General features: G+C 35.6%; 1 protein-coding gene across 2 annotated transcripts; it reads left to right on the plus strand.

Annotated features, from left to right (window-relative positions):
• Positions 1–3,703: 3,703 nt before the first annotated feature.
• Positions 3,704–20,778, plus strand: LOC132556880 (vacuolar protein sorting-associated protein 16 homolog). Of its 2 annotated transcripts, XM_060221333.1 has the most exons (23): positions 3,704–3,803; positions 4,844–4,932; positions 5,829–5,929; positions 6,622–6,750; positions 7,307–7,451; positions 7,750–7,868; positions 8,450–8,569; positions 9,023–9,078; positions 9,576–9,650; positions 10,140–10,234; positions 11,322–11,398; positions 12,880–13,005; positions 13,171–13,298; positions 14,644–14,788; positions 15,226–15,360; positions 15,561–15,669; positions 15,932–16,029; positions 16,589–16,693; positions 17,598–17,675; positions 17,859–18,028; positions 18,616–18,712; positions 19,451–19,554; positions 19,885–20,778. In XM_060221333.1, exons 1-23 carry the CDS (start codon positions 3,760–3,762, stop codon positions 20,027–20,029), a joined length of 2,490 nt encoding a protein of 829 aa, XP_060077316.1. In that variant the 5' UTR covers positions 3,704–3,759; the 3' UTR covers positions 20,030–20,778. The 2 variants fall into 2 exon arrangements, with proteins under 2 accessions (XP_060077316.1, XP_060077317.1); XM_060221334.1 differs by lacking the exons at positions 3,704–3,803; positions 4,844–4,932 and adding an exon at positions 4,993–5,016.
• The last annotated feature ends 298 nt before the right edge of the window (positions 20,779–21,076 follow it).

The raw sequence follows: 21,076 nt of genomic DNA on the forward strand, positions 1-21,076 counted from the left end.
AACATTGATTCAAAGCATTAGTCAACCTGGAACCATGTCGAACTCCAACCAAACTACATTTTATTCAGTGAATACTGAAAAGAATGGGAATAATGGTTGATATAAGTAAGATGAAATGTAGGTATTAATTAACGGACGAAGGACAGACATATTTTTTGTTTCTTTAATAAGGAGGAGATAGAGATAGTGAACAGCTTCTCCTACTTGAGTACAATAATTAGTCGCTCTGTTTGAGTACAATATCTAGTCACTCTGGTTTATTTGAGTAGAATGTCTAGTCGCTCTGGTTTACTTGAGTGCAATATCTAGTCACTCTGTTCGAGTACGATATCTAGTCGCTCTGTTTGAGTACAATATCTAGTCGCTCTGTTTGAGTACAATATCTAGTCACTCTGGTTTACTTGAGTAGAATGTCTAGTCGGTCTGGTTTACTTGAGTACAATATCTAGCCACTCTGTTCGAGTACGATATCTAGTCGGTCTGGTTTACTTGAGTACAATATCTAGTCGCTCTGTTTGAGTACAATATCTAGTCACTCTGGTTTACTTGAGTAGAATGTCTAGTCGGTCTGGTTTACTTGAGTACAATATCTAGTCACTCTGTTCGAGTACGATATCTAGTCGGTCTGGTTTACTTGAGTACAATATCTAGTCACTCTGTTTGAGTACAATATCTAGTCGGTCTGGTTTACTTGAGTACAATATCTAGTCACTCTGTTTGAGTACAATATCTAGTCACTCTGGTTTACTTGAGTACAATATCTAGTCGCTCTGGTTTACTTGAGTGCAATACCTAGTCACTCTGTTTGAGTACAATATCTAGTCGATCTGGTTTACTTGAGTACAATATCTAGTCACTCTGTTTGAGTACAATATCTAGTCGGTCTGGTTTACTTGAGAACAATATCTAGTCACTCTGTTTGAGTACAATATCTAGTCGGTCTGGTTTACTTGAGTACAATATCTAGTCACTCTGGATACTTGAGTACAATATCTAGTCACTCTGTTTGAGTACAATATCTAGTCGGTCTGGTTTACTTGAGTACAATATCTAGTCACTCTGTTTGAGTATAATACCTAGTCACTCTGGATACTTGAGTACAATATCTAGTCACTCTGTTTGAGTACAATATCTAGTCGGTCTGGTTTACTTGAGTACAATATCTAGTCACTCTGTTTGAGTACAATATCTAGTCGCTCTGGTTTACTTGAGTGCAATATCTAGTCACCCTGTTTGAGTACAATATCTAGTCGATCTGGTTTACTTGAGTACAATATCTAGTCACTCTGTTTGAGTACAATATCTAGTCGGTCTGGTTTACTTGAGTACAAAATCTAGTCACTCTGTTTGAGTACAATATCTAGTCACTCTGTTTGAGTACAATATCTAGTCGGTCTGGTTTACTTGAGTACAATATTTAGTCACTCTGTTTGAGTACAATATCTAGTCGCTCTGGTTTACTTGAGTGCAATATCTAGTCACTCTGTTTGAGTACAGTATCTAGTCGATCTGGTTTACTTGAGTACAATATCTAGTCACTCTGTTTGAGTACAATATCTAGTCGGTCTGGTTTACTTGAGTACAATATCTAGTCACTCTGTTTGAGTACAATATCTAGTCGGTCTGGTTTACTTGAGTACAATATCTAGTCACTCTGGATACTTGAGTACAATATCTAGTCACTCTGTTTGAGTACAATATCTAGTCGGTCTGGTTTACTTGAGTACAATATCTAGTCACTCTGTTTGAGTATAATACCTAGTCACTCTGGATACTTGAGTACAATATCTAGTCACTCTGTTTGAGTACAATATCTAGTCGGTCTGGTTTACTTGAGTACAATATCTAGTCACTCTGTTTGAGTACAATATCTAGACACACTGGTTTACTTGAGTAGAATGTCTAGTCACTCTGGTTTACTTGAGTACAATATCTAGTCACTCTGTTTGAGTACAATATCTAGTAGCACTGGTTCATTCAATGAAGTGAAAAACCTATCAGCCCATTGTATATGTAATTTATTTGATTAAAATATTGTTACATAATTGTTGAGTGTGTGATTTTAGATACATTACAGTGATAGATCGTGCAAACTTTTTATTGGGATGAAAAGGTAACTACATGGTATGTCGGAGATTCAGTACACGCACCCTTGAAATATCAGCGAAAAGAGGAATGATAACGTATTGGTCACAGTTGGCTCATTCTACAGAAAGGGGAAGGAACAATATAGTATACAATCTTTTATACTATAATCAGTTTGTGGATAATAAGGTTTTTTTTATATACATGTATGAGCTTTGTTAAGCTTGTTCTATATGAATGAGGTATGAACCACTTTTGGGATGTTCATAAACTCCAGAAATTAATGCTAATGTCTGAAAATATTATTAAACAAAGACTGGAATGCAGATTTACATTTTGTAGATTTTGAAATACCAATCACAAATTTATAGCTGAAATCGGGAGATGTGATGATGTATAGATACACATATAGTATATATAAAGGCACACATTGTACTGTAACATACAAGGAATCGGTGACGAGAATCGTTCATGATCTAACTACAGATCCTTATATGTAGATGCAATGTTTGGAAGACGTCTAACTGAATTAAACTCGATAAATGATGAACACTACTAATTTGAAAAAAAAAAACAAAAAAACCTGCAGTTTTTAAAAATAATTGATAATATTTGTCCTCCTTGTATATGTACTTGTAATATTTATCGATATTGCAAATTACCAACAAGGAACACTGTAGTATGGTATGTCACACTCTAAATGTGTATATTGTATTATGAAAGAGGATAAAGTTGATTGGTGGGAACGTTCGGGTTCGAATCTCAGCGTTGTACTACAGCAGTTTCAGTCGTCACAGCTGATAACGGTGACGTGTACATATGTGACACCTCTAGTCACATATCAAAGTGGCTCTGAGGTGGTATGTACGTAACTTAATATATAAGTACCACAGAAATCAATTAGGTCACAGATGTTGCTTTCAACGTCTTAGTTTACGTAACGACAAGTAACGAATATCAACTTGTCCGCCATAAATATATAAAAATGTGCCCTTAGCTTTAATCACGGATTTAACATTCTTAGTCCAATCTTTAACGGTGAAAATTAAATATACTAAAGTAATAGTTGTAATATTCTTAATACCCCTGCAAAATTCCGATTTTTAGTTGCTATCAGTTGTTTTTTCAAAGACATACATATCGTCATACTCTCTGTCTCTGCTATTTATCAAATAAGACTTCATGTATTTTTCATTATTGCACAGATATACAGATGATGGTCTTAAATTTTCTGTTGTGTGAAAAAATGGGAATATCAGAAGAATTTTTTATTTTTAGAAAGCGGAAGTTAAAATGATACAAAAAACTTCGAACTTCAGTGTTGTGTGGCTTCTGTTATAAATGATAACCGAAAAGAAATATTTCAACGATTTTTATTCTAATCCGGATTCTTTATAACTATGTTGTTTCTAATTTTATAATATTCTCGCTTAAGCACTTACAAATAGGTTTTATTTTAATTAAGTAAAGAACAATTCGTCGTATTTCTAGCAGAGTAATATCAATGTTATGAACTTAATAACTGGTAAACATAAAGATTACCTAATTGAATACTCCAAAAGTATTTTGTTTACATCGAAAATAAGTCGCTTAGATCGTCAAGGAAAGAAGGCGGAACGAGAAATCAAAACAGGAAGACGACTTGTTGGATACCTCCCTTAAAACACGGTTGCAATGGCAACTGCGGACTGGAATCCGCTTGGAGATGTTTATTTCAAGTAATTTTTCTGTTGATTTAATTCATATCTTGCATTGACCGATGCAGTTATGACTGTTCTTCGTTCACATGTTGCACATCTGAAAATGTCAGACGAGGCTGGTATCTGTGATGAAAGTTCTATCAAATGACAATCAAATGAAGCATATTATTATTAGACTTCAACTTAATAAACATAATTCGTGTGGTTATAATAAAGTGACATACAAATGCCATTCACATAAATGTTAATAAAAATTGGTTTGGTGTTCGCTAGGTACCATTTTAAATACAGAAAATTAGAGTTTAATTAGATCGTTGTACTAGCATCGGCTGTCAATAAACTCATTCTTTGATCTGTGAATTGACAGGCGAAATTGGTACCAACAAGTTGATCGAATAAACCAAGTGATGGCAGTTTCATATGGAATTTCAGTGATCGATCTTCAATTAATTTTTATGAATCCTTTTCCACTCCATTGCTAAAAGCAACGGGTCCCACATTGGAAAATTTCAGTATTTCTAGAAATTCTATGAGTGCAGGATTTTGGACTTGCATGTAGATTGATCATTAGAATTTTTTCTGGAATATTGGTTGGTTTCAGTTGCAAATGTAGAAGTTGGAAGTATACTCTAGATATAGACCCCCTTACTAGCCTCAGCAAATGAAAAGTAAGAACACAAGATGATAGAGTCCATATTGCTACTGTCAGACTGTTGGAATGAGTAAAGCAAGAGGATGAGACCTCACGCATCTCAAGGAGATTTCTTTATATTTACAGAAAACAAGCACATGCTCAGTGCAATACCACACTGTTTCCTTCACTAGAAATAAGACTTCCTCAGTGATCAATCTACAATTCATTTTCATGTGTCATTTTCAACTTTATTGTTAAAAACAATGAGTTCCGCAATGGAAAATTGAAGTATTCAAGAAATTGTATGAGTTCCATAAAAATTCTATGAGTACAGGACACAGTATTCGCTTATAGATTAACAATTATAAAATCTGAAGTAGGAGGTGGAGAATACTTGAACTAATTTATGCACTTACATTGACAGAAAGAATGAGCTATATTCCATGGGATGGAGTGACTTGATTGATCTTGATAAGTTTACGGTAGCATCCGCACCCTACGGGGGACCAATAGGTATGTATATGATAGCATCCGCACCCTATGGGGGACCAATAGGTATGTATACGGTAGCATCCGCACCCTATGGGGGACCAATAGGTATGTATACGGTAGCATCCACACCCTATGGGGGACCAATAGGTATGTATATGGTAGCATCCGCACCCTACGGAGGACCAATAGTTATGTAAACGGTAGCATCAGCACCCTACGGGGTACCAATAGGTATGTATACGGTAGCATCAGCGCCCTACAGGGTGCCAATAGGTATGAACATGACAGTGGCATGTTACGGTTATGTGCCATGTATTCTCATAACATCAAAAAGAAAAAGTGAAGCAGAAAAATAATGGAAACGCTGTGTACACTTATATATTTTCAATTAAATTTCAATTTTTGAATTTCTGGTGCATATCACCAACTGTCAAAATCAGTATTACACCTACATTGCTGAGAGGCCATTTCAGGGCTTCATCTCTAGACCTCTGTTTTACATTCTGAAATGTAGTCTGATGGCACAGTCATAAAGCATTCACCTCTCACCTATACATACAGAGCTCAATTTCCAGGACAGATGTGATGAAGTATGAGGTCATCTGCCCGACTGTGTGGGTTTCCCCACGGTTTTCTGGTTTTTCTCACTAATGAGAGTGATTATATAAACTTATAGCTAGTTTCACAATTGTTGTAAAATAAATGAAATTTAATTAATTTACATTTTGAAATGTTGTCAGATAAAAAGGACTCAAATATCCAAGGATTTCTCCAAATTTAGTCCAAATTATTCTGATGATCTCTCAACTTTCTTATGGACTCAAGACCAATATAGAAAAATTTGAATAATTCTGACCACTCTAAGCATTAGAATTTATTTTCAGTGGCAGTGACATCTTTTATCTGTTCTATTTTAGCTCTTTATCGAGATGATTCTAAGACAGCACGAGTTCAAGTTTCCACCAAACCTATCATCACCGTCTTTACAGCCGCTGGCATTCAAATCAGTCAGATGAGGGTGGGTACCAAATGAATACTGACAGCAATATACCCCTTATATTGTCAGTCTACATTACTAGGAGTGACCATTACTGACAAGTGACTATTGCAGATTCAGAAATCCTGTTAATGTTATGATTTTTGGATGCATGCAATAGCTTCATCACAATTTCAAATCAGTGATTATGTAGTTAGAAATATAACTATGATTTTAAGCCTCTGTGGCAATTTACAGCAGGTTAATCGAAATAGGACTTGTGTTGTATCTTGTTCAAAGTACCCTAAGCAGAGTATCATGAAAAAATTAAAATGTCATATCATTCAGTGTCAATTACTCTGTCAAAATGTTTCTTATCCAAATCAGTTTAGCTTGAAGTTTACTGCAAATTGTTTACATTTCATGAATTGTTTATTTGCAGATTTATCTCTAAATAGACATATTTGCAAATATGTGATTTCATGGGCACTGATCTAGAATTGACTTACATTTGGCAAATGATGAGGTATTAGAGACATGGACTCTGAAAACTTTTATTATGCCATGCAGAGTTGTTAATCTCGGGGGATTTGAATTTGCGATTGATGTTCCTCACGTATTGATAGGAAAATAAAATCCATGTGAAATATAAGTGATTTACATAATGGTATGGTTCTTTGTTCATGCAAGACAAATGTGTTCTCAAAGTGACTGTTACTAATGGAATGTTATAGTGGAGCAGTGGTCAAGTGGTCAAGATGGGATGGTCAAACACAGAGGATCTGCTCTGTGTACAGGATGACGGCATGGTACTCTCCTACGACATGTTCCTGAACTTCAAACGCATGTTTGGCATGGGGCAGGTCAGTCATGGGAAAGACACAACTTGATCAATACTTGACCAGAGTGGTCAGTAAATAAACAGGGTGTATAACGTAATAAACATGATAATGCATATTTATCAAACACAGTAAATAGTATCTATAAATAAAAAAGTTTTCAATGTGTTCCTCAAGATTGAACTAATACTCTCCCCTTACAGTGTTTAGGTTTCATGTGTGGATGTGGTGATATTGTGGAGGAGATACTTAGTTGATAATGTCTCCACCTACTTTGTATCAACTACATCTGGCCCTAATTAGCTGTGTTTTTATGTTAGATATACAACAATATTCATCAAAGTATTTTTGACCTGTTTGTGTTACATGTACCTTAAAAGACTATGATGTACCATTTTAATCTTTTGTGTTAACATACCCATTAAAGGTTTTTAGCATTTGTCTTTTACTTTTTGGTTTGTTCAATGTTATTTTCTCTCGGATCACTGTGTGTTTTACCATTTGATGGCCCTAATGACCTTTTATGTGTTGACTGGCCGTTAAGAATGAAATAATAATAATGATGATAATTGTTTGACAGGAAGCTAAGGATGTTAAAGTGATAGACTGTGAGATATTTAACAGTTTCCAAGGGACGGGGATAGCTGTACTGACCAGCACCTTCCGTATCTTCATCATCAACAGTGTAGATGACCCCAGGATACGTAGGCTGGCAGAGGTCCCAGGTAAATACAATACAAAACTTATACAGTAATAATATATAATAGTGGTTTACTAATTAACAGGTCATTATGTAGGTATGCAGCTCCATTATCATTGATCAGATAGAAAAAAGATTATGCAGTCTGATACTGTGCCTTAATGCAAATAATCCTCCTGCACAGTGAAAGATATTGACCAAACGTAGGGAAGGGGCTTATTTACAGTAAAATACTTTATATGTGGTCAATTCAAAAATATTACAGGTCCTGTTAATAGTGTGTTTAGTCATTTCATCAAGAAAACTGTCTGTTTACTGGGTAGGTTTGCAGTCAGCTCCAAGTAGCTGGGCAGTTCTAAATCTTGACCGACAGTCCCGAGCACTGGTTGCCAAGGGTAACGAGCTGTTCCTCATTGACCATGGAGGTCAGTACCAGAATCAGGTAAGTTTACACACAGACCAGTGGTTATTTAAAGGCCACAGTGGATTTGTTCAATATCAGATAAATCACTCTAAGATCACAAAAGGACATTGTTATTATATTTTGACATCTTGGATATACTCCTACTTAATATTCTCAAATATTTCTCAAAGAAAAAAGGAAGAAAATGCACTTATTTTCTTTTCATCATATGTTGCTGTGTCAATGCCATGGTTTGGCATCACATATATACAGTATATACAACAATACATGTTGTGAGGGAAGATATTTATGAATTGTCATGATTTTGTAGTGGTAGATTTCCTTGTAATCTCAAATTGTAATTGTAAGAAATATATGGATGGTTCAGTCGTTATTTGGTAGCCCATTTGCCTTTCATCTGTCTGAAGTTTAATTCCCAGAACGGACATGAAAAGATAGAGGATCACCTGTCTGACCATGTGGGTTTTCCCTGGGTACTCCGGCGATCAATATTAGTTGAAATAACTTGTTTTATAAATGAAGTTTATATTATATCAAGGGATGTATTCTTTTACTTAGTTTACTGTAGATGACTTACAAGATGTTAACCATTGTTGCAGACACCACAAACTAACACAGAAGTCAAAGAATATATACAAATGGCTCTCTCCTTCAACAACAAGTTCCTGGCTCTATATACAGATAGTGGTGTCATCCTCATCTGTTCTTCAGATTTACAGGTAGGTAGAGTTCAGATTTACAGGTAGGTAGAGATCCATCCTCACATCTATAGAGCATCTTAGGAGAAAAAGATGATGGCAGGCCTGATCATTAAATCTAAAAAAAATCTGAGATTGAATATAAATGAATTGTCATCTATGTGGATTTCTCTTTGTAGGATAGAAATTTAGATTTTTAGAATGTCTTCTTATTAACCCTTTAATCAGATATTCCAAACATTTAGCTAACACAGATCACATGTTATTATGAAGAATGTTTTCTCTTAAACTCTTTACTCATGCTTATATTCCAAACATTTAGCTAACACAGATCATGTGTTATTATGAAGAGTATCTTCTCATAAACTCTTTACTAATGCTAATATTCCAAACATTGAAAAACACAGACCACCTGTTTTAATGTTAAGTATCATGAGTGATAGATATAAAACTGCAATATCTGATTTCTTTCAGAAAGTTTACTGTGAATTTAACACTAAGACAGAAACTTGTCCTCGACAGTTGATGTGGTAAGTATCAGTTAACATTGATCTCAGTAAACATTTGATACAGTCGATAAGCTGTGGTTAATTTGATCTGTGTCTTGTGATGTTTATTTGTTTTATTTACTTAGCCTTCTTGACTGTAGAATATCTCCTTACATCCAATATATTTTGGAGAGGATACAACTCCTCCATTGCATTGAACATTTATTGTTGAAAGCCTACTGACAAATCATACAATATACTGTTATCAAGATATTCTCTTTTATTAAGAATAGCAATGAATAAGATTGAATGGGTTGGCCCTGGTATAAGTCTTTGATATGATGACCTTTCAGCAGTTTTGTTCTTACAGCTGATGTGACATTTGGAGTACCCAATGTGTTGACCTTTTTAAATATGTGCCTTGACATTATGCACATTGTAGGATAAAGTGATGTGTCAAATTAAAGATCTAAATATATGTATCATATATCAGTAATTTATTGAATCTTGACATCAAATGAATGACCTTGACCTTTCAGGTGTGGAATCGGAGCAGTAGTAGCCTTGTGGGGAACCCTAATGGTGGTTGTTGGGCCTCAAAAGGACTGGATACGGTATCCTTACAATTGTGTTAAGTGGTCATCTAGGTTTTGTCTCATTGAAAACATATTTGTATAAAAACATCTGATGTACTTCTACTATTGTCTGATAGAAAATTATGCAATATACAAATGAACCTATAATTGTAAGTCAATCTATAATAAGTCACATTCTGACCTCATTTGGACAAGATTTCTTATTCCTTGGGTGTTTTCCTTCATACCTTGAAAACTGTCTGAATCTGACACAGATTTTTTGTCAAATGATGACAAATTAAATACTTTTCCTAAAAAATCAGTAATATCTATCTATTTTAAGGAATGTTAAGAAACATCAGAGATCCCCCTGACAGTTTATGTTCACATGATAAAAGAGTTGTGTTTGTCGTTAGAGTTTGACTGTAGTCATGGATATTGACACAATTTTAACAAACACAAACACCAGTGGTATAATTATCATCAGCATCACGATTAGTGATGGTCAGTTCCTTATCTTGTGGTCAGGTATAATTTTGAGTCACCAGTCAACCTTGTACAGGAGATGGATGGCATCAGAATCATTGGAAATTACCAGCATGAATTCCTCCACAAAGTTCCTGGTAAGTACACAAAGTTCCTGGTAAGTACACAAGTTCCTCCACAAAGTTCCTGGTAAGTACACAAGTTCCTCCACAAAGTTCCTGGTAAGTACACAAGTTCCTCCACAAAGTTCCTGGTAAGTACACAAGTTCCTCCACAAAGTTCCTGGTAAGTACACTAGTTCCTCCACAAAGTTCCTGGTAAGTACACAAGTTCCTCCACAAAGTTCCTGGTAAGTACACTAGTTCCTCCACAAAGTTCCTGGTAAGTACACAAGTTCCTCCACAAAGTTCCTGGTAAGTACACAAGTTCCTGGTAAGTACACAAGTTCCTGGTAAGTACACAAGTTCCTCCACAAAGTTCCTGGTAAGTACACAAGTTCCTCCACAAAGTTCCTGGTAAATACACAAGTTCCTCCACAAAGTTCCTGGTAAGTACACAAGTTCCTCCACAAAGTTCCTGGTAAGTACACAAAGTTCCTGGTAAGTACACAAGTTCCTCCACAAAGTTCCTGGTAAATACACAAGTTCCTCCACAAAGTTCCTGGTAAGTACACAAGTTCCTCCACAAAGTTCCTGGTAAGTACACTAGTTCCTCCACAAAGTTCCTGGTAAGTACACAAGTTCCTCCACAAAGTTCCTGGTAAGTACACAAGTTCCTCCACAAAAGTACACTAGTTCCTCCACAAAGTTCCTGGTAAGTACACTAGTTCCTCCACAAAGTTCCTGGTAAGTACACAAGTTCCTCCACAAAGTTCCTGGTGAGTACACAAGTTCCTCCACAAAGTTCCTGGTAAGTACACTAGTTCCTCCACAAAGTTCCTGGTAAGTACACAAGTTCCTCCACAAAGTTCCTGGTAAGTACACTAGTTCCTCCACAAAGTTCCTGGTAAGTACACAAGTTCCTCCACAAATAACCTAATTAGTCTGTAACATGATGCTAACAGTTTATGGTATGGCTGTTTTGACACTGATCGCAGGAATTATGTTTTGTTAAGTCAGTTAAGTACATGTATGTAGTTGATGTGTGATGGGCATTTCTTAATTTCTTAATGTCAAATTTTCCTGTATTGTAAAGAGACTATGTATTGTGTGTGTTTTGTTCCAGATGTAACAGAGCATATCTTCAAAATAGGATCTATGGAGCCAGGGGCAATGTTGTATGAAGCTTCTCGAGAATTTCATGTGAGTTAAAAGTAACTGGTATTTTGGAATGTGTTGTTTTTAATCTTCCTTGTTCCTTATATTTTGGAAGTCTGATAGTTGTCATTGTAAAAGGCTACTTAGGAATTTTTCAGTACAAATGTTACAGGTTATTACAGTTGTAAAATTTATTGTCCTACATTTAAATTTGAAGGGACACATTATATCAATAATAATATTACTCTAAATTCATTTGTATTAAAAGGTGCTATTCATGTGTGTCTTTTGTACAGTCTTTTAAGATAGAAGATGGTATACATAGCTTGGGGACTTTCAAATGCATGTTGATCCATGATAAAAAAAAAAATTTATCTTGTGCATTTCTACAACAATATTGACCTAGAAATTTTGTGGAATTAGCGTAGGAGATTTTTATATAGCTGGAAATGTCCATTGACTTGGGTATGATCATATTTTAGGATTTGTAGTAAGTTGCCTTCTGATGTGATATATGATGTTAATATTTACCAGGTAGATTGAAGTTTGAAATGTTTTTCAAGCATTTCTTATGTAAAGTGAAAAAAATTGTACTACTTTCAACTGTTTCTGTTTTGTTGTTATATCACCATATCTTGAAATCCATGATAGGGATTTCTATAAGCTGCCCTAAACAAAACCTCCAGTTACTGCCCTCTGTGACTGTTAATTACACGTAATGATTTGTGAATGCATTAATGGGTAGTAGGAGGACTACATAATGAACATGTAAACATGGATTTCAACAATTCTAACTTGTTGCAACTTCTTGAGAAGTTCTGAATGGGTTGAAATTCTTGAATTCCAGATGTTTGTCCCAGATTGTGCATTACTTGGTATCTATTTTTAGACTGATTAAAACATGATTTTGATATGGAGTGTACATTTTTTGTAAATACTGGCCAACAGGCAGACTTCATCAACTTTGATGGTAATAATGTTTTCTTTAAACTTTTTGTATTAAGAATTACTGGATGTATAATTCTCAAGTTTCAATGTATGATACGTTTTCCTTTGTCCATAGATGTGCACATGTTGATCCTAAGATGTGTGTATTTTGACACTTATTTCAAAGAAAAGAAAAATCACACAATTATGTTGTAAATATCTCTAGGATCTATTGTTTAGCCCACCTGGCGTTGGCATAACACGTCATCCTTGTCTGAACTTGTTCAACTTGAACATACCCTAGTCACTGTTAAATTTTTTGAGGCAGAAATCAACCAATGTTACAACAATTTATATGTTTATTTAGACCTGCCTACCTTACAGGCCTTCCACATGTTGTTCAGTGAGGTAACTGCCAGCTACTATTAGGAGACCCTGATTCAAAATGACCCTGGCAGTTACCAGGGCAATAAACCCAGCTAACACACACAATCGGATACAGTATCTGTAAATATTTAGATTTTGTTACTGTTGTGTTTTCATTCACAGAAAATATATAAGCTTGATTGAAATTCATCATCAGTGATTTGTTGTTACAGAAAGGATCCCAGAAAGCTGACGAATACATACGAATGATTAAGGATAAACTAGAAGTTGCTGTCAACCAGTGTATAGAGGCAGCTGGGTTTGAGATAGAAACCGACAAACAGAAAGCTCTACTCAGGGTAAGTGGATTATTGAGTCTCTTGGTCAATGTAATTCTGTCCAAAATGTGATTTGATGATGAATAATAGATGTTTAGAATTTGTGTTTGTCTGAAAAGTGGTAGACATTTTGTCACTAACCAAAGTATGTAGTCAGGTATTGTGTATATGATATTTTATTTACAGGCGGCAACATTCGGGAAGTGTTTCCTCACCGACTACAGCCCAGAAACATTTGTCAACATGTGTCAAATGTTACGAGTAATCAATCAAGTACACCATCATAAGATCGGCATTCCTATCACCTACACCCAGTATCCTTGTCTCATTTGTCATTGGTCCAACTGATTTGATTAAAATGTTAAAATGTCAAGTTAGGAACAGAAAAGTGCTTGACCACAGAAACCTGCATGACCACAGAAACCTGCATGACCACAAAGGATCAAATTTCTTTTCTTACTATTGACTAAACACCTACAAAGGGACAGAGTGTAAAAATGTGAAAACAGAATATATTTAAAAATTTAATCTTACTTCCATTTAATCTGTATCTTGATATTATGGTATCATTTCAACTGTTTGTTAACAATGTTAGCTTTGTAGATACAAATGAGTAGAAACCAATTTGTTGATCAAGCTTTCACTAACCCTAGATTAACTCTGATCAAGCTTTCACTAACCCTAGATTAACTCTGATCAAGCTTTCACTAACCCTAGATTAACTCTGATCAAGCTTTCACTAACCCTAGATTAACTCTGATCAACCTTTCACTAACCCTAGCTTAACTCTGATCAACCTTTCACTAACCCTAGATTAACTCTAATCAAGCATTCACTAACCTTAGATTAACCCTGATCAAGCTTTCACTAACCCTAGATTAACTCTGATCAACCTTTCACTAACCCTAGCTTAACTCTGATCAACCTTTCACTAACCCTAGATTAACTCTAATCAAGCATTCACTAACCTTAGATTAACCCTGATCAAGCTTTCACTAACCCTAGATTAACTCTGATCAACCTTTCACTAACCCTAGCTTAACTCTGATCAACCTTTCACTAACCCTAGATTAACTCTAATCAAGCTTTCACTAACCTTAGATTAACCCTGATCAAGCTTTCACTAACCCTAGATTAACTCTGATCAAGCTTTCACTAACCCTAGATTAACCCTGATCAAGCTTTCACTAACCTTAGATTAACCCTGATCAAGCTTTCACTAACCCTAGATTAACTCTGATCAAGCTTTCACTAACCTTAGATTAACCCTGATCAAGCTTTCACTAACCCTAGATTAACTCTGATCAAGCTTTCACTAACCTTAGATTAACCCTGATCAAGCTTTCACTAACCGCTGGTTAATTCAAACCAACCTATGAGCACCTTGGTTAATATTTTTACATCTATTGATTGTTTTGATACTATATATAATTAGTTCTTTGTGGTTATTGTATAAACTAGCTTAATGGTTTTTAATACCTAGTAATGAAGTACGAGTTCTAGTTGAAATGTTTAAAGGTTTAAAACTCTGGGTCTCTTCAGTGACTATATTTAACTAATGCAGTGATGTTCAGCACCTTGGTCTCTAGCTATGATTATTTTTGTATGAAGAAAATATTCAATTTTCCTTTTGGAAACCTCTCCCTAACCTGGTATTAGATTGGAACACCTCTCTATGGCTGTGATGATTGACAGACTAGTCCTCAGAAAGATGTTCCACCTGGCAATCAAAATCTGTCAGTACCTCAAGATTCCAGACCAGGAGGGAGCAAGTCGTATTCTGGCACACTGGGCATGTTATAAGGTAGGCCAATACTTAAAACCTAGATTAATAGAATTATGATGTCATTATATTTAGGTGATAGTATGTTTGTTTTTATGGCGAAGATTAGATCTTGATTTTTTTGTTTTAACAGGAGACTTCCACACATAGTCACTGTTGAGGAGTGATCTTATCACAGGACACTTGATGTCAAGTCTACAATGTTGAAATACTGTATATCTATCTATAGCTAATTCCCTGACAAAGACCTTCTGCAAGAAAAATGTATGCTCGCAAAGTACATGATTTTATGGAAATTCTTTGTTATTTAATCATTTTCTTTAGAATAGGGAAGAGATCGTTGTAAAAGGACCAGTATGTACTATATGATTATCATTATGACTGAAAGGTACTTTTTAAAACTCCTTGTAATGGACATGAATGCAGAAAGGGGCTGTGATAGTATTACAATTTTGTAGGTAAAACAGAAGAATGAAGATGATGAGACGATAGCCCGGGCTGTAGCTCAGAAACTTGGAGACACCCCTGGGGTGTCCTACTGTGATATCGCGAGTCAAGCACTAGAATGTGGTCGGACAGACTTAGCCATCAGAGTAAGTGTCAGCAAATGATGATCCATTGGTTGAAATTCTAGATAAGAATTCTTCATCTTTCTTCTCTGAGAAAATTTCTTAGCATCAAGTGAACAGTTTATAAAGATAAAGGTACATACATATATAAGGATGTTTTGGAGAATGTCGACTGATTGACTTCTTGTGTTCAGTAAGATATCCATCCTGTCTTCTGTATTCAGCTGCTTGACTTTGAGCCGCGGGCAGCCCAGCAGGTTCCCCTCCTGATGAAGATGAGTAAGGATCAGCTGGCTCTGTCGAAGGCTATAGAAAGTGGGGACACTGACCTTGGTATGTAATGTTGATACTTACCAGCTGACTATATATAGTAACCGTCTCACTACAGTCAGACCTGTGTATACTGACCAGCTGATTAATCAGGCCTGTGTATACTGACCAGCTGATTAATCAGACCTGTGTATACTGACCAACTGATTAGTCAGACCTGTGTATACTGACCACCTGACTACACTCAGACCTTTCAAATCTTTTGATATTAGGTCATTGTTATAAATTTGATATTCTATGAAAGCTGTATTTTTCTTTGATGCAGTTTACACAGTGTTACTCAAGCTCAAGAATGACATGAAGGATGGAGATTTCTTCATGGCCATCAGAAACATGCCCATCGCATACTCTCTCTTCATACAGGTAAATCTCTCTATAAGTGTTATAGAGAGTATTATATTTACCCTGCTAAAGCCCAGGGACCAACAATCTCCAAGTCAACCTAAGGAGAAAAGCTTCTTAATGCCATAATCATTCAAATTTTGTTGTGCTCAATTTTCATAGTTTTCAGGGAAAAAAATTGTAAATATATTTGCATTAACTATGGCAGTTCACAAACATATGAATTTATGAATTTAGGTTATCCAAAAAATCAAAGAAAAGGAATCCAGAGGAAAATTAATGTATGAACAGTATAGGTGTCTTCCTGAGATATTGCAGTTGTTTTGTAATCAAAGTATCGTCTAAGATTGGAATGTAGATAATGTTATTAGTATGTCCATTGTAGATGAGAAAATCATTATTTGTTTTAAACTTGTGTGCTAAAAATGCAAAATATGTCCCTATTTCATCATCAAAAAAGAGTTGAGTAAAAACTGGTAAATGGAAAGATTGTGAAGCCTGAAATTGACTTAATAAAAGTGTTTTTGGATGTTAGTGAATGAAGAATTACTAAGGATGATCTTTTTGTTTATTGTTTCAGTATTGCCGCCATCAAAACCCACAGATGATGGAAGATCTTTATTACCAGGAAGATAACTTCCTGGAGGAGGCAAACTGTAAGGTCGTTAAAAGTTTTGATGATGAAGTAAGTGTGATGGATATTCATTTAAGTGTTAAAATGTTAGAGTACAGTGTAAATCAGATCTAAGTTTGCCTGAATTTGATGATGAAGTCATTGTGATTCGAAAGTTGTTATCTTTAATATTTTTACTTGCACTCTGTAATGTGAATATCTGTCCGAGTCGTTTTCAGATCACAAACTCACAGTAAGCCTATCCATTTTACCTTTACCACATATGGTAGGTCAGGAGTACAGTTTCATTTACTCATTGTTTCATTGTTTTATAACCATGAAAATGGTTCACCTGTCCGTCCATCTGCCTGCATCAAATTTATGCTGTTAGATTTTGGGCAGTAGAATTTCGAAGTGAAAGAAATGCTTCTTGAACACATTCGAGGACTTTTGAACGAGAATTGCTAACAAAGCCATAATAACAACAAACAATATTTTAATTCACATTATAGAAATTGAAAATATGTATGTTTTTAGTTTGTTTGTAATGTCAGAAGTAGGGCTCTTAAAAACTTTTCGCCAAACTTCAGAGAAAGGGACTATCTGATTGGTTAACACTAACGTTTGCAAATAATAGAAGGCCATCAGAATGGTGATTCCATCTGGCTTGTGAGATCTCCATGTAACAAAGTACATAACATGAAATGAATTACAACATCTGTTTTTAATGAGATTCATTCATTACAATGACATGAAGTTGTGCTTTCTCTGTGGAGTTTGGAAAATTCTTGTTTTATTTCCATGTGTGTATTTTGATTGTACATGTATTTTTTTGGCTTCACTCAGGAGTATATTTATTGTTCTGCCTTTAGGTACTTGTGTTGCTTGAACCAATTCTTTTCTGTTTTCACAGTGATAACATATGTTACAAAAGAGGAGGATCAACTATTCCTAAAGTCTGTTTGTGTCATTTCAGAGACTTGATGACAGATTAGAAACATTAAAACAAGCCATGAACTGCTACACTAGAGCCAAGAATGAATTTGCTGTCAAGGTAATTCACTGATTTGTAGCAAGTTTGAATTCTGTTTAGTGACATATAAATGTGATTGATTATAAATAGCTGTCATAAAAAATGACAATATTTTTGCCTGCAAAGCATTGGGAGTAATGTAAGTGTGGGGATGTGTGATTTTACTGATTCACAAGTGCTGTTATAGATGATGTTGTGTTACAGCAAACTGAGGATCAGATGAAATTACTGAAATACCAGCGTCGAATGGAGGAGGAGTTTAACCGCCCATATATGGACCTATCCTTGCACCAGACCATATATAGACTTATAATGGAAAACAGTCACAAACCTGCAGAACAGCTACGCAAGGAATTCAAGGTTCCTGAACGCAGGTAAAAACAGCTACACTAGGAACTCAAGGTCTCTTAATGCAGTAAAAACTGAATGAGGAGTCAAAACACTGACTGAACAGGTTATTTAGAAAATATTGATTTTAAATGTCTGCTTATGTTGTAGAGATGCAAGATTTATTGTTAAGCTTAGTCAATGCATAGTGAGCACCTCTTTAATTATCAGTGTTTAAGTGTGTTAAAGATGATTGAGCTGGGGGGAGGGGGTAATGTTTAAGTGTGCTAAAGATGATTGAGCTGGGGGAGGGGGTAATGTTTATTAAGTGTGTTAAAGATGATTGAGCTTGGGGGGGGGGTAATGTTTAAGTGTGCTAAAGATGATTGAGCTGGGGGGAGGGGATAATGTTTAAGTGTGCTAAAGATGATTGAGCTGGGGGGAGGGGGTAATGTTTAAGTGTGCTAAAGATGATTGAGCTTGGGGGGGGGTTAATGTTTAAGTGTGTTAAAGATGATTGAGCCTGGTATACCCCCTCCCACCCCCACCCCCCCAATAATACCAATAACACTACCACAGCCCTGCTGACGGCCATTCATTCATGCTGAATTAACTCTATACATGTTACCTGTAGATACTGGTGGCTTCGGATGCATGCTCTCGGAGAAGCTGGTGAATGGGCAGAGTTAGAGAGATTCTCCAAGTCGAAGAAACCACCAGTAGGACTAGAGGTAAAATGATGCATTTCTTGCCAAATTTCTGTAATTGTTTTAACATTGGACATTATAATCAGAGTTTTCATCATAAAGAGATTCTCAACTTAAGATCAGATGTTCTGTATAAACCACCAGGAAGATCAGTAAATCATAGCTACATCTGTCATTAAGAAAATAAAGTTCATCTTTAATGTGTAGAAAGAAATTACAGAAAAAAGTGGTTAGCTTGTATTTCATATTGATATCAAGACACAGTGACTTTGTTGTATTAAGTTTGTGATAAGCTTGCCTGTTCAAAGAATGGAGAGGCCAACACAGTCAACTTGGCATCGACGTCATCATCCCATCTTAAAATTTTGAAGTTTTATTTCAATCTTTATTGGATCACTAATGTCAAGAGACTGTTGATTATTAGATAGTTCAAGTGTTAATATGAATTGTTACTAAAATGCTGAAGAATATTTTGGATATTTATGGGGCCAAATGGGGTGGATTTGTATTTACATGAAGAATGTCAACAGAGGGTAACATTAACAGTTCTTGTTTAGTGATAAACACCAGATCTAGGGTCAATGTTCAAATGTGTTTTTAAAATGGTTAAATATCAGTCTTTTTTTCTTGTAACATGTTGAAAGATCTAGAATTGTAAAATGTTTATATCATACCTGTATCTCTTGGCTGCTAAAAAGACTTCACCACTCACTATTGGGCCAAGTTTTACATTCCAATCTATAGATAAATTGTATTTTGTAGGCCTTTGTTGAAGTTTGTTCCAAGCACAAGAATGTAGCAGAGGCCATGAAATACATTGCCAGGGTTCAGCCAGATCAGAAGGTCAAATGTCTACTCAAGATAGGGTAAGTTTTGTGATTGTTGCACCATTTGTGAGATCAACAAAACAGCTGTTACCGTCTTTTCCATAAACTTACAAAACTTTGTATTATTTACGATCATGACATGTAGGTTTGAAGTCCTGGAGCTGTTTTATTGACTCATATATGACAGGATTATTTCCCTTTAATAAGGATTGTCATCTTGCCTGCAGATCTCCTGTCTCAGTTTTCAACCAACCTCTGTGATACTTAGGAAGCTTTATCATCATGACATGTATTGATGCCAACTGAAATTGCATTTTGATTAAAATATTGAGGCAGGTGTGTTAACCTTCAATGAACTTGACTTTTCAGTCAGAAGAAATCTGCTGCGGAGGCTGCATTTGAGAACCACAGTGAGGAGGAACTAAACCTTGTGTTACAGAAGTGTGGGGCAGCAGACAAGCAGTTGGTGGAGAACATACGCTCAATGAAACAACAGCTGGGAGGCCGCAGATAGCAGGACAGGAGGGAGTCAGGGTCATAGGATGGAGACAAATAGTGTGACTTTAGTTTGAGGTTATGATTGGGTATATAACAAGTTTCTGAATCACCTGTATGTAAATTCCGCCGATTTACAAGCATTATATTACATTGAGCAGTGAAAGGACTTTAAAAAGGGATTTGTGCAATGGATGAGTGTATAAAGCTAAGAAGGTATACAGACAAAGTTTGGGTTTCAGCTTGGGGAGGATTGAGGGCAGGGCGGCAGGTAAATTTTTAGTGTTTGTCAATATGCCAATCAATCTACTCAACAGCTTATCGGAACAGTTGATGTCCATACCTTTATCAGATTTCCTTGAAATGCAAAGCTTATCTACAATCTGATGTATTTGTTTATAAATTGCACAACAAGATTTTCGTTTTGGGAGATCACTGAATAAGGTTACTCAGATGTACCCTGGTATACGTGGATGATACTGTGATTGGTTTATACAAGTTGTGTATGTTATAATTAATCTAGAAGATTAAAAGACTGGGATGGTACAAGATGTGAGGAAGAGATGTGAAGGGATGAGAGAATTTGTGAGTTGATAATGAAAGAAAATAGTGCTATGATTTGTTTTTGAGAACAAAAAATATTAAAGCTAATTAGTAATATCCTAAATGAACCTTTCATGAGATTTTTTTGTCTTTGATATCAATTCAGGATTTCATAATTACAATATACTTTTTATTTTCCCATTTCATTACTGCCATGTCTACTTTAACCACTGGGGTAGCATTTCTCAGCTTTCAAGTAAAGGACATCATCTCTATCACATTTTGTTGTGATATTCTATCAGCTTTTTTATATTGTTCTGGAGTCGCTAATTTAGAAATCGACAGAACGTCAGGATAGTTTGGACTATGTGACATTTCCACTAAATTATACTAGTTAGGTGGAGGTAGGAGTATTCCATGGACCAAACTTGATGCGTCATTTATTGTCATATACTAATTACAGAGGATGGTCAGAACACTGATGTTTGTCTAAACACAACCCTGGTACTCCAAACAGACCAAT

This window comes from Ylistrum balloti, unplaced genomic scaffold (assembly GCF_031769215.1).
Source record: "Ylistrum balloti isolate Yb309-2 unplaced genomic scaffold, AGI_CSIRO_Ybal_v1 Utg370598, whole genome shotgun sequence".
Classification (NCBI taxonomy): Eukaryota; Metazoa; Mollusca; class Bivalvia; order Pectinida; family Pectinidae; genus Ylistrum; species Ylistrum balloti.

What these genes read in the sequence shown, in the direction of transcription:
- LOC132556880 (XM_060221333.1), top strand. Translation starts at nt 3,760, where the DNA reads ATGGCAACTGCGGACTGGAATCCGCTTGGAGATGTTTATTTCAA. An exon ending in TTCAAATCAGTCAGATGAGG is followed by an intron (nt 5,930 to 6,621) that starts GTGGGTACCAAA and finishes GGAATGTTATAG; the next exon opens with TGGAGCAGTGGTCAAGTGGT. An exon ending in CATACTCTCTCTTCATACAG is followed by an intron (nt 16,030 to 16,588) that starts GTAAATCTCTCT and finishes TTATTGTTTCAG; the next exon opens with TATTGCCGCCATCAAAACCC.